Here is a 23530-nt window from a genome sequence, read left to right on the forward strand (position 1 = left end):
TTTTTTCTTTACATAGTTGAATGTGCTGACAACAAAATCACACAAAAATTATCAATGGAAATCAAATTTATCAACCCATGGAGGTCTGGATTTGGAGTCACACTCAAAATTAAAGTGGAAAACCACACTACAGGCTGATCCAACTTTGATGTAATGTCCTTAAAACAAGTCAAAATGAGGCTCAGTAGTGTGTGTGGCCTCCACGTGCCTGTATGACCTCCCTACAACGCCTGGGCATGCTCCTGATGAGGTGGCGGATGGTCTCCTGAGGGATCTCCTCCCAGACCTGGACTAAAGCATCCGCCAACTCCTGGACAGTCTGTGGTGCAACGTGGCGTTGGTGGATGGAGCGAGACATGATGTCCCAGATGTGCTCAATTGGATTCAGGTCTGGGGAACGGACGGGCCAGTCCATAGCATCAATGCCTTCCTCTTGCAGGAACTGCTGACACACTCCAGCCACATGAGGTCTAGCATTGTCTTGCATTAGGAGGAACCCAGGGCCAACCGCACCAGCATATGGTCTCACAAGGGGTCTGAGGATCTCATCTCTGTACCTAATGGCAGTCAGGCTACCTCTGGCGAGCACATGGAGGGCTGTGCGGCCCCCCAAAGAAATGCCACCCCACACCATGACTGACCCACCGCCAAACCGGTCATGATGGAGGATGTTGCAGGCAGCAGAACATTCTCCACGGCGTCTCCAGACTCTGTCACGTCTGTCACATGTGCGTGTGAACCTGCTTTCATCTGTGAAGAGCACAGGGCGCCAGTGGCGAATTTGCCAATCTTGGTGTTCTCTGGCAAATGCCAAACGTCCTGCACGGTGTTGGGCTGTAAGCACAACCCCCACCTGTGGACGTCGGGCCCTCATACCACCCTCATGTAGTCTGTTTCTGACCGTTTGAGCAGACACATGCACATTTGTGGCCTGCTGGAGGTCATTTTGCAGGGCTCTGGCAGTGCTCCTCCTGCTCCTTCTTGCACAAAGGCGGAGGTAGCGGTCCTGCTGCTGGGTTGTTGCCCTCCTACGGCCTCCTCCACGTCTCCTGATGTACTGGCCTGTCTCCTGGTAGCGCCTCCATGCTCTGGAGATACGCTGACAGACACAGCAAACCTTCTTGCCACAGCTCGCATTGATGTGCCATCCTGGATGAGCTGCACTACCTGAGCCACTTGTGTGGGTTGTAGACTCCGTCTCATGCTACCACTAGAGTGAAAGCACCGCCAGCATTCAAAAATGACCAAAACATCAGCCAGGAAGCATAGGAACTGAGAAGTGGTCTGTGGTCACCACCTGCAGAACCACTCCTTTATTGGGGGTGTCTTGCTAATTGCCTATAATTTCCACCTGTTGTCTATTCCATTTGCACAACAGCATGTGAAATGTATTGTCAATCAGTGTTGCTTCCTAAGTGGACAGTTTGATTTCACAGAAGTGTGATTGACTTGGAGTTACATTGTGTTGTTTAAGTGTTCCCTTTATTTTTTTGAGCAGTGTATAATGAAGTCTTAGTCACATTTGTCATTTGAATAATGATTTAGTCTAGTTGTCAAAATGACAAACAGTGAGCCATTTTAGTCAACTAAATGCCCTTTCATTTTAGTCATATCACATTTGTATTGCCTCCATAAACATAAATCACTTACTTCCATGTGCACAAACATACATAGCCTTGTCCTACCAACATGCAGAAAAATATAACATCCTATTCTCATCCCAACAGCAGAAATATGTACAATACCTGTCAAAAGTTTGGATACAACTAATCATGCAAGGGTTTTTATTTTTACTATTTTCTACATTGTAGAATAATAGTGAAGATATCAAAACTATGAAATAACACATTTGAAATCATGTAGTAACCAAATAAGGGTTAATCAAATCAAAATAAAATGTTGATTCTTCAAAGTAGTCACTCTTTGCCTTGATGACAGCTTTGTACACTCTTGGCAGTCTCTCAGCCAGCTTCTTGAGGAATGCTTTTCCAACAGTCTTGAAGGAGTTCCCACATATGCTGAGCACTTGTTGGCTGCTTTTCCTTCACTCTGTGGTCCAACTCATCCCAAACCATCCCAATTGGGTTGAGGTCGGGTGATTGTGGAGGCCAGGTCATCTGATGCAGCACTCCATCACTCTCCTTCTTGGTCAAATAGCTCTTACACAGGCTGGAATTGTGTGTTGGGTCATTGCGCAAACCAGATGGTATTGCGTATCTCTGCAGAATGCTGTGGTAGCCATGCGGTTAAGTGTGCCTTGAATTCTGTCACTAGCAAAGCACATCACACCACCTCCATGCTTCATGGTAGGAACCACACATGCGGAGATCATCTGTTCACCTACTCTGCGTCTCACAAAGACACGGCGGTTGGAACCAGAAATCTCAAATTTGGACTCATCAGACCAAAAGACAGATTTCCACCGGTCTAATGTCCATTGCTCGTTTTTCTTGGCCCAAGCAAGACTCTTCTTCTTATTGGTGTCCTTTGGTAGTGGTTTCTTTGCAGCAATTCGACCGTCAAGTTGTAGAAACATCTCAAGGATGATCAATGGAAACAGGATGCAGCTGATCTCAATTTCAAGTCTCATAGCAAAGGGTCTGAATACTTATGTAAATAAGGTATTTCATTTTTTTACATTTACAAACATTTCTAAAAAACAGTTTTTTCTTTCTCATTATGGGGTATTGTGTGTAGATTGATGGACTTTTTTTTATTTGATCAATTTTAGAGTAAGGCTGTAATGTAACAAAATGTGGAAAAAGTCAAGGGGTCTGAATACTTTCCGAATGCACTGTGTACTCTATATATATATAGTTCTATTTTAATCAAGAAAGTTTGATTAAAAGTGAGACTAGAGATGACGAATGGGTCATCAACTGCCAACCAGTCAGCCCACATGTTTAGTTTTTTGCGTGTGACTTTCTAAAAACAGCTCATTGTTGACTTGTGTGTGGTCAATGCTAGCTTTGTTCTTAGACAAAGAGAAATATGCAGCATTCACTCAACCCTATAGTAAGGATATGACTGTGTAGCTAAATGGCACTCCTCTCTTGAGTTTGAAACCATGAGCCTGAAGTGTAATACTAGAATATGGGAAATGATTTGCCCTACTCTCACAGATGCCTAACTCTGATGATATGCATCCCAGCCCTGTACAAAATGTACATGAAACACACTGACATGCCCCCTGTTTCCTTTCCTCTATGTATCCCTTTCTGAAACATTTCAACCTTCATGGATTTGTGAAGGAATGCATTCATTCATTGTATGGTGTCCATAGTGTTTGGTAATCATCCATTAAGTAGATTGCCCGTGGGCCGCCAGTTGGGGAAACCTGGTGAATGGTGTCCATAGTTGTATGGCTTCAGCTTCAGAATGGTGAATGGTGTCCATAGTTGTATGGTGTCAGCTTCAGCTTCAGAGTATAATACATTATATTTTCAGTTATTTAATTCATTTCTCCTTTTGGCTACATTTGAACTAATACATCTTTCCCCGTGTGTTCAGTTTAGTCTGCATATGCCAACCCTTCCTCCTCCCCCTCATTTCCATAGGAGTCACAACACGACACAACACTGACTCACATAAGAGAGAAAGATCCCAAAACAACAACAGAGGCTCATGGTCTGATTTCAATAAATGTATTTTTATTTGTCATCACCAGGCTGTTTCCCTTTTACAATGAATCTGCAGTAGTTCTAGCTTTGCATTTTAGATTTAAAGAGCGAGAGAGCGCGAGAGAGAGAGAGAATATTGCACTGAAGATAGTAACAGAACTATGATTAATACAGCGGCAAAAACAGAAAAACTACAGTAGTACAGCGTTTTCTTATAATAACAACATCTTAGGGCAAAACAGTAAAGCACAGCCCAGTAATACTATATGCCATCCCAGTACCAGTTAAACAATCGCCTGTTTCAGATATACGGTTTTAAGAGAGCATTTCTTGTTTTATTTCCATGTTAATAAATTATTACATTCAGGATAATAACTAAATAGATCACATGCAGAGATAAGATGGGAGAATGATAGAGAACTTATGTTCAAATGACTTCATTTTTTCATAATGAGAGATTGAACTGAAATATATTTGTTATTTTTCATCTGTACTTACAGTAGTCAGCATTGACTGTTTCTTTGTTCAATGCCTAGGATTTTGATACGCTTGATTCAAATCCTCTAACATGTAAATGTATAACAAGAAGGATCATATGTTTCATAACATGTCTATTTTGATTTTGTTTTAAGGTGTATATACATATTTGTGTACCGCACATGAATGTACATGTATCATTCATTTAACTTTTTAAAAAATTGTTTCAATGTTTTCAAGTCATATTCAGGAAAAGAAAAAGCTGCAGCTGGTACTTTTTCTGTGTTATTGTGTGTTTCTGTAAGTATTGGACATAACTGAAAATTAAACAACAGCCACTGCAATATGGATAAAACGAGAGATCCATTTTGAGTTCAATTTTTGTTCTAGAAATTAAATCTGAATACAGTAGTCCGTCACTTCCTTAGGCTATCCTCCACTGATTTCGGATATATTTGTGTACAATTGTATGTATGTTTGTTCGTTTTTTTTTATCCAGCAGCATTGAGTATTCATGGGTTGCACGTTTCGTTACCATATTGTTTTGAACGTACGTTTTAGGACTGATGCCCAGCTGAGAATTCCACTCAATACAGTCTCAATAGGTACCGATGAAGATTTAGTCTTAAGTGCATTACTGTGGCTTGAAAACACGATGACATTTCAAAAGGAGGCAAATAATGAGTAGGACAAGCTTTTGTCATCATTGTGATGTCGCCAGATTGACTTCAGATGCAGTATAACTATAGCGAAATTAGGATTGAGGGGAGAGCACTGACATTTTTGCTAGCTAACGTTAGTATTGCTAGCTATCTCTGACTAACTTTGCTAGCTCATCGCAACATTGCCATCTCTCTAAAGTAAACTAGACGACATAATGCTGGCAAAGGTGTTTTCTAATAATTATTTGTTTACTCTAGCAATGTCATCGTATTTCCAGGCAACTATAGTGTAATTTTGACGTAAATCATTAGCCCCCGTTCAGATAGACTAAGCATCAGTCGGACATCAATAAACTGCGGCATTTGTAGAACATTGAGAATAATTGCAACGACGCGACCGAGTAAAATAGGTGCAACCCATAAATAATACCAACCCAACATTCAATAATATTATTTCAGGTTTAGATCATTCTGCTTCTGCAAAGTCATAGTTGTTGTATATATTTTTGTATTGAGAGTTTCACTGCGTTCTGCCAAGGCCCCAGGATGCTTTATCCTAAAGCCGTGTATTTGAAATCAAGTCACCAAGATTGCTCCACCACAATTAAAAACAAACTCAGACTTGAGGACAATACAACATGTCAGACCACTTAGAAAACCCATACAATATATACGTTAAGCAGCGCATCTTGACCCTGGTTCAGATTTCCCTCACCCATACAGTACTAGGTCTGTACACCGCCCTATAATTTGATAAATTCGGTTAGAAACACTTGCAACATATTGTAAAATATCCAAGGCCATATATTTGTACCTTCACTGACAACCTCTCATAGGCTTAGTGTGGCCCCTTTTATCCTGGGGTATGTAATTTAGCATCTGGACAAATATGTCTTTATCTGGTTGTAATCTGACCAGAAAACATCTAGAATATGAAATTATTTTCTGCTTATGATGTATTCTTGACCAGAAAAAAAACAGTTAAGAACTAAATATCACGTTATACTGCCTAATTTTGCCGGCTGGGCTGATTGCTTGATCAAAGTATTGATACATCTGATTCATACATGCCCTCCCTCTCTAACCTAGGTGACTCTAAACAGTATTCAACATGACATGCATATCGACGCTATCGCAGTGCATAATAAATCTGTAGCTTACACATTGAGTATCTTAATAATACTGAAAGGAAACATTCACTCGGAGCTGGGTGAGTCTGGCTAGCTCTGCTGCCGGTCTAAGAACAGACCTGGGGGGGAGGCTCTCCTGCATACTGTTATATCAGCTTACAATACAGTATTCTCAACACATTTGAATAAGTTCAACAAAAGGACAAGGGTGGCATCCTTCCCAGGCTAGCGCAAGATGGCTGCAGACTGTGGGTTAATGGTTTCAGCCTAAGAGGAGACTCTGTTTAGGTTCTGAGTCCAATAGAGGGAGAGAATGTTCCCCTTGCAGGTCGATGTCTGCAGTCTTGGATTCTGCAGCAGACTATGAGTCAGAGATAGTATCTCCAGCAATACCAGTCTGCCCCACCCAGTCCACTCTCTCTGGCCTCAACTCAGGAGCCCCAAACACACAACGCAGCAGTTCTAAATAGAAACACATTACATTTTAAGAATCACTAAGCAAAAAAAATCTATGACAATCGGACGCTTATTATAAAATAAATGTTCAGTCATCTTTTGGAAAATACAATCTAAGAAATGTAAACAAAAGAGACATTCATAATTGTGTTAGTCCTACATTTACTGTAACTGATATTGAAAAATAAAAATAAATCGAATACTGATCATGTATACATAACTGTAAATGAATTTGATAAATACAACTACCAAAAAAAAACTCCCCAAAATGTAATAAAACAATATAACATGAATCAAAATGTGACTAAGCTCTATGGAATTGAATGCGAATCAGATTTGTAATGAGCGCCAATGAACAGTGCGACAATTTTAAGAAGCTCCACCTCCTGATTAACCAACAAAAGTACACACCGCACTGGCTAACTCAGCATTAAAAAAAACACTATGATGTATCTTCAAAACCCCAACCCTGTCTCCGTGTGTACCACTCATGCACATACTTCAACACACAACTTAATTCTACTTGACCTGTGGTACACATTGCCACATCTCTACCCACTACAATCAACAACATCACATTCATGCTCGTCTGATAAATATTATCTTAGGGTTGAAAAGTCTTCTTTTTTTTTTAACTAGATAAATTGCTACCTGCGTTATTTTTTTAATTTTTTTACCTCTTCAATTAAGAAATCATTCTGAAGAACAACTCATTTTTTTATTTACATACAGTATGGAGTACTTTCGCTAGGTACTTGTTCTAAAAATCAAACGCTACCATAGTTCACATTATGGTAAAGAATGATAATCATATATTTTCTGTGCTTCTCTCACTAGAACCGCAGCCCCACTCCTAAACCCCTCGTCTCCCCTCAGGAAAGTGCATTCTTGCTTGGTGCAATACCTTGCCCTTTGATCATGTTATTGTTTGATACATTTGCTGGGTGACACTTTAAGATAGGTGACAAATGCTGACCAGCATATAAGTAACTGAATCTAAATGTGCTGGCTAAGCTGGCTAATTAGCTTTTCACCTACCAACTGTGTGCGTATACAGCATCCATCCATATGGATATTAGGCTAACTAGATATCCCTGGACAACAACTATCGATTTGTCCGTGTTGCATTTTCTCCACAGTTTCTTGACTTATCCCTGGATCCAAGTTCACCTCTCCACAATGGCTACTACGAAAGAGAAGCCCTTATCATACTCCTCTCTAATCCTTCTCTCTTGCCCAATATACCACAACCAGAAGGCACATGAGAGCGACCGCCTACCACCGCAGTCATTTTTGCAAAATAACACCCACACAACCTCCACACAACCCAGTCTCACAAGGACGGACTAGACTCTGTTACTACATTCTCCATGGAAGGCCACTGCAGTTTCCATCGCTTCATTAAATCGTTTCATACAGACAGTATAATATAAATAAACGGGAGAAAACGTCAAATGTAATGAAACTGCATTTAACATCCTCCTCTGCTGTGTTATCACAAAATAGCATACCTCTAATAGAATCTCTCCATATATCAATATATAATGTTTATACTGTATGTTTTTAATTGAGTATTCATCTAATACAACCAACAAAGACGACGATAAGGACTTCAGATATTTATAAAGAACCATTACGTCCAGCAGGAATATGGTAAATATAGAAATACCATCCCATTGCCCAGTACCTACAGTAAGACGTTCACTTTAGCGTACACCCAGCCAAACGTTTAGGTATCAGAACACGTTTGTACTCCATACTTGGAGACTGCAAGGACTAGACACACGGTCAAGAACCCTCTACTTCTTCAAGGAAGGAGTCTGAGCTAAATGCAAGCGTCAATCTCCAGCTACTGAGGGAAATAACCCATAAAAGCTAGTTCTTTAAATAAAAGTGGCACCTTCAGGCGCCTCCTAAAGCTTCACAACAAGCAATGTGGTATAGTCCTTTTTTTGTTGGAACATCAGTTGACGTCGTTAGAGTACTGAGAAAGCCAAACGCTATAGAATAGAAAGCTGCATCTTACGTAATATCTCCAAACAGGAGTAAAATCTCATATTGAAAACAAAGCCTCAACTTAAGATACTTACAAAAATACTACCATCATACAACATTGTGCGTAGTCTGCGTACAATTGAGATCAACTAACTGTTCACCTCTTAACGGCTTTGGACTTATTTCGGAGAGTGTTAAACACCTCAAAAGTGTTTTGGCACTTACTTTGGCCCTTCTGGATGTGCAATTTTTAAATAGTATTTCATTTTGTTGGGTATTTCTCTGAGTTTAAGACGATCAGTAAGACTGTTTAGGTTTCACATGTTGAATGTGACAACTTTGCACCGTCTTCATTGACTGGGAGTTGACATTGTTAAGATGGCACTTTTAGTTGGAAAGTGTTGTCCATTTAGATGTTGATTTGGGTGCGGTATGATGGGAAAGCTTTGAAATAACTATCAAGAATTACCCTCATCACAGATGATCACAAAATGTGTGTGTTGGGGAGGTTAAATGTGAAAGCAAAATTTAATAAGATCAAATAAAGAGGTGGTTTTATCGTGCAAGTATGTTGTTTAAACAGAAAGCGTGCTAGAAATGAATGCACCTCACACCTTTTTACAGCTACCATGGACCCTATATCAATGTTTCTGCCTGACAGAGGTGGCTGTTCTCAGGTGACATTGACCAGTTGGAAGCCAGTACACCAACCGAGGACTACAGCAAATGCAATAGAATCTTACACCATGAGAGAGCAAAATGTGGAGCTGACAGAAGAGAAGGCTTTGTGAGGATAGAGAGTAGCAAAGGACCTCTCTCTACCTGCCAAAGATGGAGTGATGAGGGGAGGAGGGTAAAATAGCAAGGTGTGCAGAACTTAGAACTCAATCTTGCAGGCAGGGAAAGACTCGTCCTGCATGACCACTGTGCTGCTGCTGGCCAAGACCATAATGTTCAGGTCCTGCTGTTTTTCGTGTGTCTGTTGGTACCAGTCCCGCGTCACCTCCGTGTCATGAGTAGGGATCAGAGTCACCTAGGTTAGAGAGGAGGACATGTATGAGTCAAAACTACCAATACTGTACATCAATACATTAATCAAGCAATCAGCCCAGCCAGTAAAATTAGGCAGCATATCTTGTCCTTAACAGTTTTTTTCTGTTCAAGAATATTTCATATAAAGAGATTATAACCAACCAGGAAAATAATTTTCCTGACAATCCCAAAACTTCATATTCTAGATGTTATCTGGTCAGATTACAACCAGATAAAGACATGTTTTGCCAGATGCTAATAACTGTTTTTCAAAATGTTGTATTAAAACCAGTATACAACCTGACAAAAGATGTCATACTGATGTTATTGCAACCAGAGCCATATATTTAGCGTGTGTTCGTAAATTCAATCTGGAGTGCCAGAGTGCGCTCTGGGCATTCATAAATTCAGAGCGTTGTCAGCGCATACTGGACACTCTGGCCGAGGAGTAGGGTTGATCCGAACGTTCTGACCTCACAACGGCAGTCAAGTACCCAAGCTAACTGGCTAACGTTTGCTAGCTTCTTAGCTTCTTCCGGACACAAATGAGAGAACACACCTCACTCTGACCATTTTAATCGGCCGAGCAGAGCTGGTTAGGCTGTTTTCGTGTCATCCAGAGCATTGGTGACTGTAACTGTGCTGCTGGCAACAATTTAATTACACTTTTTGCCGACGTTTACTGACACCGGCCATATTCAATGGGTGTTGAGCGTTTGTAAATTCATCAGTTATTCTGCGCTCTGACACACTCAGACGAGAGTGCTCTGAAATCAGAGTAGATAGCCAGAGTGAATTTACGAATGCACACTTAGAGAGTTGGGCCAACTTTTAGAATTTTGAATATTGTTCTAATTCTAAATGTTCAATTGCATAGCATTGTTTAAATATTCACCATGTAACTAACGTTAATGGGGAGCTAATATGGCTGCCATAGAATGTTGAAGTGTCATGTAATTGCATCATAATGCAGAAACCGCATTGGCCCAACTCTCTAAATACATCGCTCTGATTGCAACCAGCTTTGCCCACTGGGAGTATTGTGCGGTACTCAACAGGAAATGTTAATTACATCATTGTCATTATTCAAACTGCCGGAATGCAAATTACTGTAGAACAACATTGACAGTTACATCGTGAATGTTACAATCTGACTGCTCATAAATAATTACTGTATGTCAGTCTCAGTGGCTGGCAAACATTGTCAAGCATCTGTTGGCACTACCAAGTGTGTAATTTTCTATTTGACAAGTGATTCAGATCAATGATTCTGAATATAACCCGGTGGATCCTGAGATTAGCAGTGGTGCAGAATGCCTCCGCAGCGAGAAAACACAGGCTAATGGACATACAGTAAACAAAATGAATTAACAATGTGGAGAAAAGTAAAAAAAGATGTATACTTACAATGTGGGAAAAAAGTCGAACAACATTTACATAACAGCAGAGACTGCATGTATGCAGACAAAGAGAATGAGAGTAAGCACCTGTAGATTGGAGCCCCACGCGGCCTTTCCCTCGAGCAGGGAATCCAGGACCCCACGACTGGGCTCTCCACCGGCTGGGTCATTGCCGCTCACCACGTAGTACGCAGCACGTACCCGCTTGAAGAACTCCTGGTCCACGTTCTTAGCACTGCAGTGGTTGGGCACGTAGGCCAGGTCCACATAGATTGGAGGACCAGGGGGGACGGCTGAACTAGATTTCTGGGAGTTGGTACCTGGAGCAGGAGGAGGACCATAATGTAAAATTGTATAAGTCTCTAATGACTTGAGAATGACTAATGACTTTTCCTCTGTTTGACTGGGGGGGGATTCAGACTTATATGTCTACGTAAATCAAGGGTAAATTAGAATGGGGAATTGTGTGTCATAAAGTCCTGGGGAATGATTTTGAAATGAAGGTAGGCCTATTAAATTTCTATTATCTTTGAATGTAAATTACGTATTTAAAGTTTCGTAAACTGTTTACAGGCGTGAAAGTGTCTCCTACTGAATATGGAGTCATATCATCATATCTAAATATTGAGTCGTATCATCATACTTTATTTTTACCTACCCAAGTTGCTCTTGACGCCATTCACAAGGCCTTTCCCTGGAGCGTGTAGGTCCCCCTTGGATCCCAGGCCCTCGGGCATCCACGTCAGCCTGGAGCTCCTTTCCGTGTCCCTCCTCCTCAGAGAGGCCGATCGAGGCGAGGAATCCTTGGAGGCCTGCTTCACAGGGGTGGTAGACCTCTTCCCCTTCCGGGCTGGGGACGCAGACTTAGGCTTGCCCAGGCCCTTCCGCAGGCTCTTGGTGGTTTTGTGGTCCTTCTTGAGCATTTTCTCTGTACTGCTCTGGTTGTCAGCGAGGGCCTCTGGGTCCACCATGCACACATCAGGGTGAGGCAGGTGGGGGAGCGGATCCTTCATGGGGGCAGGTGGGGGGTCATGGGCCTTCGCAGCTGATCTTGGCGAAGGGGGTTGGGTGCCCCCTCCTGTGGCGGAGGCAGATAGTTTATCCACCGGCAGGTGTTCTGCATCTTCATCAGAGTCCAGGTTTCCCTCTGCGGTTATCGACGGGCACTCCTCGGTCTCGGGAGGTACGTCCGAGTCCGACTGGGACGCCAACGAGTCACTTGCTGATGTGGGGGGCGTCTCCTCTCCAGCTAGCACTATCCCAAGTCCAGTTGCCATGCCACCAGGAGGCATGGAAAGTGGGTGCGATCCCGCTCCAGCTCCAGCAGCTCCACTTTGAATGTGCTGTCGCTTCTGCTTGTGAGACCTCCTCTTGACCGAGTGTTGCTCCCGGTCATCTTCATCCCCCTCCTGAGAGGGGTCGCTCCCTTTGTCCTCTTCGCCATCATCGCTGGAGAGGGCGTGTGGACTGGGGTTAATGAAGGATGGGGAGATCTCCCCTTTGCGGTGTTTGAATTCACATGAGGAATAGCCGGGGGGGGAGGTGGAGGTAGCCTCCATATGCAAGTCAGTGGGGCAACTGGATTCTCCATCTGGTTTTGCAGATGCCTTTGTATGGTGGGCATGTTCTGCTGTGGACAGAGGGGTGGGCTCGCCTGTGGATACACATTCTTTATTAACATATTCTTCCTCCTCGTCTTCATAGCCTGGAGGAGGGGCACTTGGGCATGCGCCCGGCCCTTGTAGGAGTTCCCAGTCAGATAAGCTACTCCTCCTTTCGACAATCTTCTCTTCCTGTTTCTCAGCTTTTTTATCCTCTACGTTCTCTTTCTCTCCCTCCTTCCTCTCCTTCTCTTTCTCACTCTCCTTCTCAGCAGTCTTGTCTTTCTTCTCCTCTGCCTTCCCGTCTTTCTCTTTCAACTTATTTTCCTCTACTTTCTCCTCCTCCACCTTTTCCTTCTCTCCAGCCACCTCTTTCTTCTCATCCATCTGTTTTGTCTCCTCCTTATCCTTCTGCTCTGGCATTTTGGTGTCCTCCTTTAGGGTCTCTACCTTGATCTCCTTAATTTCTTCCTCTTTCATTACCATCTTATCTTTCTCATCCTTTGTCTCTTTTTCCTCCTTTTTCTGTTCTGTTTTAGGCAGGTCTGCTGTTGTGGCACAAGAGGCTTTGCTAGCTCCACTTAGGACTTCTTGGGGACTTGTGCTAACCTCAGTAGCCCTGTTGGAAGAGGCTTCAGTTGACTGCTGTGGTTTTGTCACCCCATCAGATTGGGACACTGTTGTGGTTGTACTGGAGTTGATAGTGACCATGTATGTCTCAACCATGGACAGCATGCGTTCTTCTTGCTCTGTCACTGCAAATTTCTGGCATTCAATGCGGCATGGAAGAGTACTGTCCTCCATTTTGCAAGTGTAGGACTCTTTGCTGGCCGCTGAGCCCTGGGATTCTCTGTCAGAAGAATCAGCTCTTTGCAATGGGGAAACCTCAAAGAAAGCCCTTGAAGTGGATATGGTTTCAGCGGGTTTGGACAGCTGGGAACATGGTGGTTCTGAAGCTCCAGCAGAAGTTATGGTTTTGGTTTCAACAATGCCCTCAAGTTTATGAAAGTTATCCGAGGTTTGACCATTGTCCATCTCAGGGCTTGATGATGAGTCTTGTTCTGTAATGTCTTTGGCTGGAGTAGCTAAGATTGGAAAGACTTTTGTCAGACTGAATGTAGCTGTAGTTGTTGAGGTAAGCTTTTCAGATGCCTCTAGGTACTCATCCTTTAACATGAGCCCTGAGGTCGAGAGGGTTGAGTGCATGGCTGAGGAGTCTTCATCTTTGAATAAAGAATACTCAAAGGAAGCACCCTCAGAATCTGTCCTGTAGGGGCCACTAGACATTCTGACAGGGGTCTCTAACTCCTCTCCCAACTGGTGGCTGGTTGGTAGAAAAGCTGAGGAAGATGAGAGGTAACACGAAGGATCTTTCTCAGGTTTTCTACTAGTGGTATCTGGGGTTCTCTGCCTGTCAGCTTCAATGTCTCCCTGACTGTAATGTTTATCTTCACTGGACTTGGTGGGCAAAGAGGGGTCAGGACTGTCAAACCTCTCCTCCTTTAACCCCAGTTGGCTGTCCTCGGAATACTCTGAGGATTCAGAAGGATACCCTCCAGATCCTGTTTGTTCTATTGCAGTGGAACTGCCAGACTGGAGTGACAAGGCCCCAACTACATTCTTCAAAAGGGAATCTGCAGTATCTGCTGGTGGAGGGCTGCTTGTGGTCATTGAATGGGAAGGTTCCTCCTTTTTGAGGAGGCTGGGTTCAGGTTCGGGTGAGGGGGTCTTCTTGTCCTCTTCCTTTGTCACAGGACGTTTAGAAGTAGTGGTATCATCCAATATAGATTTACAGATTTCTTTTTCAGACTCTCCCTGCTCTCTCGCGCCCTTCTCCACATCTAGATCACTGGCTTCTTCTTCTGCATCATCTTCCTCATCATCATAATCCTCTCCCACCACCAGTAGCCTCTTATCTACACTGTCCGGAGTGCCTTCTCTCTCAGAATAGCCCATTGTAGATTTACCAATTTGAGTGCACTCAGATGCAAGAACATTATCATCTAGGAGCTGTCCTGAATATGCGGCCAAGGGGGCAGCAGTGGCCTGATTGTCCTTTTCCTTAGGTAAAGCTTGATGAGGTAACATGTCTTTTTCCGTTGGTGAGTAGCGACCACAGGGAGAGTCTCCTCTCTCACTATCAGATGAATCCATATAGTCTTTCACTGGCTCATCTTTTTCCTTCTCTTTCTCTTTCTCTGTGGTCTGCTTCTCAGGGACGTCTTCAAAAGGCATGGCTGTAGCTGAGGCTTGGGCATCGGTGTTGGATTGACTCCATGAGGAAGAGGCTGTTTCCTTTCTGCCTGACTGGACTGGTAAATACTCCTCTACACTGGGAGATGCTCCAGTCTTGTCCTTCAATTCATCCTTCTCAACTTTTTCAGGTTTATCTTTTTTGAGACTGAAAGCAAATGAGCATGGCTCTGCTGCTGGGGTGGTTCTGTTGTCTTGAGTCTCTGTATACATAAAGCTGTTTTCCACGTGTGGTGTAGATTGCCCCTCCTTCCTATCACTCACTTCCTCTTGACCTTTCTCTTTGTCATTGTGTTCAGTGAAGGCACTTGAGCTGCAATGGAGACTTCTCTCGCTCTTGGGGAAAGGTGGAGGGGTGTAATCAACTCTGGTGAATGACAGCGGTTCCTCTTTTTCCTCGTCCTCTGAGTAGAATGCAGCTGCACCAGCGTCTGCCTGGCTAACGTTCCTATTATCATCAATGCCAATTTGTGTTGAGCGATCAAACTCTCTAGATACCTCACGGTCTTCTTTATAGTCGGATTCCTTTTCTTTTGAAATGGGCTTTTCATAGGGTTCATACTTAGACACATCAAAGCCCTGATCCTCTTGCAAGCTCACACTGACAGTCTCCTTCTCTGTTGTTACTTTGTCAAAGCCTTTCAATTTTTCAGAGGCACTGTCTGCTTTTGTAGCATCGATGTGGCTCACTTTCTCGGGAACCTTCTCAGAATCTTTATCCAAGACAAAATATGAACAAGGTTGTGTATGCTCTGGGGAAGCAACTTCCCGCTCTTTTTCAATTTCCATCTCAGCTTCCTTGCCTGGTTTCTCATCTTCTTTTGGAGAAACATGCTTTGTCTTTTCATCCGTATTAGATGCTTCTTTGCTTGTTGTCATAGATAGCAGCAGTGTTTCATGCTGGGTGGATACCGTCACACTGGCCTTGCTGTCAGTGCTTAATAGTGTTGAACCTATAGACTGTTTGTCTGTAGTGGTGGAGTCAGAGGCTGGCTCTACTTTGGTGGTAGGCATAGCAGAGACTGGCTCCTCTTTCAAGGTAGGGAAACCAATGGTGGACTCTTGACTGGGATGGGGTGCTGATGTGGTCTCAATTGTCTTGATGTCCATTTCTAGTTCAGGGGAGAGTCTATGTTGTCGCTCTTTATGCTGCTCTTTGAGGTCTTTATCAGGAGAGGTCTCCCATTTTGGTAATGTAGACACAAGCCCAGTGGTCTGTTCAGAGTGGCTGTCCTTCGTCTGGTCACTAAGCACATTCTCTGATGACTGAGTTGAGAGCAGGTCTTGAGAGATGATCTCGTGTTCTGATTGTCTAGGTTCCACTGATAAAGGTCTTGAGCCTGCACCACCCATGCAAATGGATTCCTCTTCATCTTCCTCCTCATCTTCCTCATCTCCGTCTGAGTACTGAACCTGAAATGTAGATTCAAGCTTTGTCGCAGAAGTCACCTCTACTTTTTCTACCATTGTTGTCTGTACGCTGTGTTGTAAAGCCTCTTTTAGATCTTTCTCTTGCACCTCCTTTTTCTCCTTCTCCCATTTCTCCTCTTTAGTAGGTTCAATCTCACGAGAATCATCGTTTCCTGTCTCTTTCACGCTCATTTCATATTTGACTGTGTCAGCTGTTTCACTTTCTTTTGCTCTTTCGTCTCCTTTTATGGGTTCAGCTTCATAACTTTCATCTCTATCTTTCTCTCTTTTCTCATCGTTGATGTCTTCAAAATCACTATCTTCTTTTTCTTGCTCCTTTTCCATCTTCTGTTCTTTACTGAATTCAGCCACATAAGTATCATCTTTCTCTATCCTCTCTTCCTGACTCACTTCAATCTCAAAAAATTTCTTGTTTTCTTTTTCTTTCTTGCCCCCCGTGGTGGATTCCACCATACATGTATCATCCTTTTCTTTCTCTCTGTGCTCTCCTTTAGTCGGTTCACTGTCAAAAGTATCTGTCTCTTTTTCTCTTTCCTCTTCTTTCATTGGTTCAGACTTAAGAGGATGTTCTCTCTCCATCTTTTCCTCCTTGATGGCATCAGTCTTATATCTTATATCATCCTTCTCTTTCTTCTCATCTTTCATGGGTTCAGCCACAAAGTTATCTTTCTCTTGCTCTATTTTTTCTGTAGTGGTGGAGTCTGAGGCTGGCTCCACTTTAGAGGTAGAGATACAAGAGCTTAGCTCGTCTTTAGAAGTGACTATACTCTCTATTTCTTTCTGTTTTTCTTCTTTCGTAGGTTCAGACTCAGAAGTATCATATTTTTCCTTCTCATTCTCCTCTTTGATGGGCTCAGCCCCACAAGTATCGTCTTTCTCTTTCTCCTTTTCCTTCTTCTCTTCCTTGATGGGTTCAGCTTCAGTGGTACCAACCTTTTCTGTTTCTTTCTTCTCTTCCTTGATGGGTTCAGCTTCATGAATGTCATGTTTTTCCTTCACTTTCTCATCTTTATCTTCCCTGATGGATTCAGCTTCATGAATGTCATATTTTTCCTTCACTTTCTCATCTTCCTTGATTGGTTCAGCTTCAGTTGTACCAACATTTTCTGTTTCTTTCTTCTCTTCCTTGATGGATTTAGCTTCATGAATGTCATCTTTTTCCTTCACTTTCTCATCTTTATCTTCCTTGATTGGTTCAGCTTCAGTGGTACCAACCTTTTCTGTTCCGTTCTTCTCTTCCTTGATGGGTTCAGCTTCATGAATGTCATATTTTTCATCTTTATCTTCCTTGATGGGTTCAGCTTCACTTGTACCAACCTTTTCTGTTTCTTTGTTCTCTTCCTTGATGGGTTCAGCTTCATGAATGTCATATTTTTCCTTCACTTTCTCATCTTCATCTTCCTTGATTGGTTCAGCTTCAGTGGTACCAACCTTTTCTGTTTCTTTCTTCTCTTCCTTGATGGGTTCAGCTTCATGAATGTAATCTTTTTCCTTCATTTTCTCATCTTTATCTTCCTTGATTGGTTCAGCTTCAGTGGTACCAACCTTTTCTGTTTCTTTCTTTTCTTCCCTGATGGGTTCAGCTTCATGAATGTCATCTTTTTCCTTCACTTTCTCATCTTTATCTTCCTTGATTGGTTCAGCTTCAGTGGTACCAACCTTTTCTGTTTCTTTATTTTCTTCCCTGATGGGTTCAGCTTCATGGATGTCATATTTTTCCTTCACTTTCTCATCTTTATCTTCCTTGATGGGTTCAGCTTCAGTTGTACCAACCTTTTCTGTTTCTTTCTTTTCTTCCCTGATGGGTTCAGCTTCATGAATGTCATATTTTTCCTTCACTTTCTCATCTTTATCTTCCTTGATGGGTTCAGCTTCAGTGGTACCAACCTTTTCTGTTTCTTTCTTTTCTTCCCTGATGGGTTCAGCTTCATGAATGTCATGTTTTTCCTTCACTTTCTCATCTTTATCTTCCTTGATGGGTTCAGCTTCAGTGGTACCAACCTTTTCTGTTTCTTTCTTTTCTTCCCTGATGGATTCAGCTTCATGAATGTCATATTTTTCCTTAACTTTCTCATCTTTATCCTCCTTGATGGGTTCAGCTTCAGTGGTACCAACCTTTTCTGTTTCTTTCTTTTCTTCCCTGATGGGTTCAGCTTCATGAATGTCATCTTTTTCCTTCACTTTCTCATCTTTATCTTTCTTGATGGGTTCAGCTTCAGTGGTACCAACCTTTTCTGTTTCTTTCTTTTCTTCCCTGATGGGTTCAGCTTCATGAATGTCATGTTTTTCCTTCACTTTCTCATCTTTATCTTCCTTGATGGGTTCAGCTTCAGTGGTACCAACCTTTTCTGTTTCTTTCTTTTCTTCCCTGATGGATTCAGCTTCATGAATGTCATATTTTTCCTTCACTTTCTCATCTTTATCTTCTTTGATGGGTTCAGCTTCAGTGGTACCAACCTTTTCTGTTTCTTTCTTTTCTTCCCTGATGGATTCAGCTTCATGAATGTCATCTTTTTCCTTCACTTTCTCATCTTTATCTTCCTTGATTGGTTCAGCTTCAGTGGTACCAACCTTTTCTGTTTCTTTCTTTTCTTCCCTGATGGGTTCAGCTTCATGAATGTCATATTTTTCCTTCACTTTCTCATCTTTATCTTCTTTGATGGGTTCAGCTTCAGTGGTACCAACCTTTTCTGTTTCTTTCTTTTCTTCCCTGATGGATTCAGCTTCATGAATGTCATCTTTTTCCTTCACTTTCTCATCTTTATCTTCCTTGATTGGTTCAGCTTCAGTGGTACCAACCTTTTCTGTTTCTTTCTTTTCTTCCCTGATGGGTTCAGCTTCATGAATGTCATCTTTTTCCTTCACCTTCTCATCTGTATCTTCCTTGATGGGCTCAGCTTCAGTGGTACCAACCTTTTCTGTTTCTTTCCTTTCTTCCCTGATGGGTTCAGCTTCATGAATGTCATCTTTTTCCTTCCCTTTCTCATCTTTATCTTCCTTGATGGGCTCAGCTTCAGTAGTAGCTTCAGTTGTACCAACTTTATCTGTTTCTTTCTTTTCTTCCTTGATGGTTTCAGCTTCAAACACGTCTTGTTTTTCTTTCTCCTCTTTCTCTTCCTTGATAGTTTTAGCCTCATGTGTGTCATTTTTTTCTGTATCTTTCTCCTTCATGTCCTGTTTGATGGGTTTTACATCAGAACTATCTTCATTATCGTCATCATCATCCTCACCATCGTCATAATCTAAGAAACTACTCTCCTTCCCCTTTGGGAATTTAGCCTTACTGCACACTTTGGATTCTTTCTGTTGATGGTCATCATCTTCCTCATCACTGTGTTTGAGTATAGCCTTACCACTAGAAATGTCTACTGCCAGAGATTCCTTTCCTGATATGGAAGCTTCGTCTTTGCCTGTGACTGACTCAGAGGTAAGAGGAGTTGTCTCCTGTTCCTGTTGCATCTCATCTTTGGAAGGGGAGAGACCATATTTTTCTTCCGCTTTCGTAATGGGCAAGTCTTTTTGAAACGATTTCTCCACAGATGGTAGTGTGTCTGACTCAACTTTCTTGATGTCAGCATCCAATTCTTTATTCTTATCCACTTTATCTTCCTTTTCCGCTTGATCTTTCTTTGCATCCGTATCTTCTGTTTTGGTGGCTGAATCATGAAGGTCCTCCTGTGTTTGATGCTCCAGTCCTGGGAAGCCCTTGTTCTTTTCCTCCACAGGCGACTGATGAAGAGGAGAGTGAGTTGGAGAGCTGGTTGCACTGGGGGGGGGGGATTGTGTGGGAGAGGCCATTTTCACAGTGCTATCGTCTGGACTGCAGCATCGCTCTTCACCTTCCGAAGTAATTGAGTCTGACCTAAAAGGCTTTGAGAAAGAGGGTGGGGGTGAAAGGGGTTTTGAAGGCACCACTGTTAAGATGTCTTCTTTGGACTTAAAGAGTTGTACCTCCTCAACTGGTAGGTGATCCTGCTTCAAATCCTGAACAAGTTTGGAGACAGGAGCCTCAGAAGCAGGGAGCTGTTCCAAATCCCTATCTCTATCCTGGAGCATTTGAGGGGAGGCATAGCTCTCCCCAAGTGAAATCTCAATGGTCGGAGTTTGGTCCTGATCTTCTTCCTCCTCTTCATCATGAGTCTTGATGACCTTAGCCTCTGTCTTCAAATCAGAGATAACTGACAGGCCCTCTTCGGATGGAACTGACTTCATGTACTTGTCTTCCTCTAAGGAGGATGTTGGTGAGATGGTCCCAGCAGAGTGTAAATGTTCTTTCCCATGTGTGGCCTCCGTTGGAATTGCCAGGGGAACACTATTAACAGTGTCAAGAAGCAGAGAGCTTTTGCCTGTTTCCTCAGTCTGAGGTGTAGCGACAGAGGCCACTGATTGGTCCTCTGCAATAGAGGTGGGGAAGGAGGACAATTTATCATACTCTGTGATGGATGTGGCTGAGGAAACATGTTCCTCCTCAGCCAAGGGAGCAGCAATGATGTTAGTGAATACCGATACTTGCTCCTGTCCACAAATGAAACCTTTGGCTGTTACATCAGCCATAGCTGATGCTTGCATCTCCTTCATCCCCTGGATGGTGTCAAAGGAGCCTGTCTGATCTGGGACAGAGATGTCATATGCACCCACTTCGTATTGGAGGTTTAGTATCCTGTCATCAGCCTCTTCGTGAACTTCCTCATCAGAGATGGTCTGTTCAGTTTCGGAGTTGCCGGGAATGGTTTCGTCTTGAATGAAGGAGATGGGCTCGGCTGCAGCAGTTCCTTGCAGTGTTGACACTATGTTGACTGTAGCGCCTCCCACATTTGACACGTAGCCCTCTTCATCTTCCTCATCCTCCTCTTTAGCTCCAGGAGTATGTTTAACTGCTTTGCTTTCCCCATTCTTGGCCAATGTTTCTTTCTCTCCCGCTTCAGGTTTGATTTTGACCTCTTCATCTGCTATCATGTCTAAAACTTCTACCTCTTCCAGCTCAGCCTTTTCAACAACATGTCCATCTTCTTCCTGTTCCTCCTCCTGGGATGAAGGCCTTCTGCTTTCCTCTTTTGTTACTGCCATATCTGTGGGCTTTTCAACTTTCTCCATTTTCTCCACCTCATGTTTCCTGTCTAGTTCATTATCCTTCACATCATCTTTTGCATCATCTTCTTCCTCCCCTATCCCCATATCTTCCTCTTCCTGAATTGTTTTCCTCTCTGCAATCGGGCCTTCTTTTTCTTCCTCCTCATCATCTTCAACTGCAGCTCCCTCATCCTCATATAGTTCCACTTCCTCTGCCTGTAATTCTTCTTTATGCTCTTGTGTTAATTTGTCCTCTTTGCTTTGAGATTCACTTAGGGTCTGAGATTCAGATTCAACTTCCATTGCTGTGGCTACTCCCTTCTCAGGAGACTTTGTGCCTGGTGGAGTTTTAGAGACAGTTTCCTGTTCTTTCTCCTCCTCCTGGGTAGGGGATTCGGCCATGCTTTCCTCTGCTGGTGTCTCCACTGCACTCTCTGGTGGCTCTGATGATACCTCATCTTGTTTTAACTCCTCAAAGTCCTTAGTAAGATCCTCTGGAGTGGAGGAAGCAGATATGCCCTCAATACCCCCATTCTGTAGTGGCTCAGGTTGAATGCTCTCTGCTGCTGGTTCCTCAGGTTTGGGTTCAGCCGGCTCTGCCTTGGCCGCTTTGCCTTTGCTTTTGTCGGTTTTGGGTTTACTTGACACTTTTGCCCTGTGCAGGGTCCTTCTGACCTCTGGTGTGAGGGGTTTTAAGTCAGGTTTTGTTATCTTTCTCAACTCTGACTTCGACGTATCTTTTTTCTTGTCAACTTTGGGGTCTTTTTTCTCTTCTTTTTTAGCTGTGTCAACTTTCTTGACTTTCTTGATCTCTTTCTTTTCCTTGTCTTTTTTCTCATCCATCTTGGATGCCCTTTCCTTTGAATGTTTTTTCAAGGATTTCTCCTTCAATAGTTTCTTCTTTTCTGGTGCATCAGTCTTGGATTTTATTATTTTTGTGGGTTTTTCATTCTCTTTAAGTTTCTTCTCCTTTTTCTCTATCTTGTTCTCCTTTACAGAGTCACTCGTTGCCTCTGTGACTGCCGATACCTCATCATCTGCTTCTTTCTTAAGGGGTTTTGTAGTCTTGGGAGATGATTTCAGACTTTCTTTGCTGTCTGTCCTTTGCTTTAACTTTGTCTGTTTTACAACAGAGGGAGGAGCCCCTGAGGCTATGTCTTTTTGTGTGGCTACTGGGTATCGCAAGAAGTCAAGGTGCTTTAATTTCTCTAGTCCCTCCAGGACTTTGTTTTGTGGTGCGTTTCCAGGGAACAGCACTCTGACAATCTTTTCGGCAGGATTGGCAGGAAGCCACACGACTAATGCTGTAACTGACGTCAGGTAAGGTACGGATATTTCTCCCTCTTTTCCATTGGGGAGCACAATGCCTGTTTTGGCCTTGCTGTTACCAGCCCACTTCTGCATGAGAAACTGCATCTCCTTACTGTCCTTGACGGGGTTCAGAACATACATGTCTAACTTGCCCACCCCCATCTTATGAAAAAGAGTGAAAGGCTCAATAGGGTTACTGACCAGTCTACAGAGAGGCTCCGGCTTGATTCCCAGTTTGTTGAGGTACTGCAACGTGAGGGAGGCCTCCTCGATGCTGCGCTTGACCTTTAGGTTTGATTCGGGCATACGTAGCTTTTCGGGTACATTGAAGAAGATCACACCAAGCTCTGGAGAGATCAGGTTCTTCATCCAATCACTGTAGGTGGTTGAGCCTTGTGACTGCTCCTCTTCCTGCTCTGCTATTTTCCTCTGAAGGAGCCCGTTGATGCCTGGCAGATTGTCTGCACCAATGTGAGTGAGTATAATTGAGTCGATGCGGTCCAAGTGTCTGACCAGCTTCCAGAAGCATGATTTCCGTTCAGAGCCTCCATCCACTAGGATGTTGAAGCCGTTGACCGCGAACAGTGCCGAGTCGCCCCTCCCCCCAGGGAAGATGTAACAACAAGGCCTGGACAGTTTCAGGAAGCCTCCAGATGTGGGCGGCTCCAGGAGGTCAAAGGGAGAAGGCACATCCACCGTCTCGGAGATGTACTCCGTGAACTCTGTGACTCCCTCCATCTTGGGGAGCACAGGCTCAGGGTTCAGTCTGTACTCAAGGAACTCCCGTAAGTGCTGCTGCTGACCCAGGGAGCTCCAACCCACCTCCGATCGGCAGGACACAGTGAGTGTGGCCCGCTGCTTGGGGGCTGCTTCGCCCAGCAAATCACTGACCTACAGGATAATGACAGACAGAGACAAGCCAAAGTCAGTGTTGATGTATAAAAATTGCTCAATGACATTGTTGGTTTCATTTTTATCCACAATTCCAGTTCATGGGGGGTATATAAAATATTTGTAGTTTCATTGGTAATCTAATCTTCATTAGAAAATCATGAGCTCATGAGCCAGTGCTACAGACTATAGTAAAGTGTC

At 43.2% G+C, this 23530-nt stretch overlaps 1 protein-coding gene across 2 annotated transcripts in view; it reads right to left on the bottom strand.

Annotated features, from left to right (window-relative positions):
- Positions 1-9083: 9083 nt before the first annotated feature.
- The window catches only part of LOC139530353 (microtubule-associated protein futsch-like), a 74774-nt gene continuing 60327 nt past the window's right edge, over positions 9084-23530 (bottom strand). For both annotated transcript variants that reach the window (XM_071326678.1, XM_071326679.1), the window contains 3 exons: positions 11431-23329; positions 10860-11092; positions 9084-9373 (listed from right to left, as the gene is read on the bottom strand). In XM_071326678.1, the coding sequence (XP_071182779.1) occupies positions 9218-9373; positions 10860-11092; positions 11431-23329 (12288 nt within the window). In that variant the 3' untranslated portion in view covers positions 9084-9217. The remainder of the gene's footprint in view (positions 9374-10859; positions 11093-11430; positions 23330-23530) is intronic.

Source organism: Salvelinus alpinus, chromosome 9 (genome assembly GCF_045679555.1).
Source record: "Salvelinus alpinus chromosome 9, SLU_Salpinus.1, whole genome shotgun sequence".
Lineage (NCBI taxonomy): Eukaryota > Metazoa > Chordata > Actinopteri > Salmoniformes > Salmonidae > Salvelinus > Salvelinus alpinus.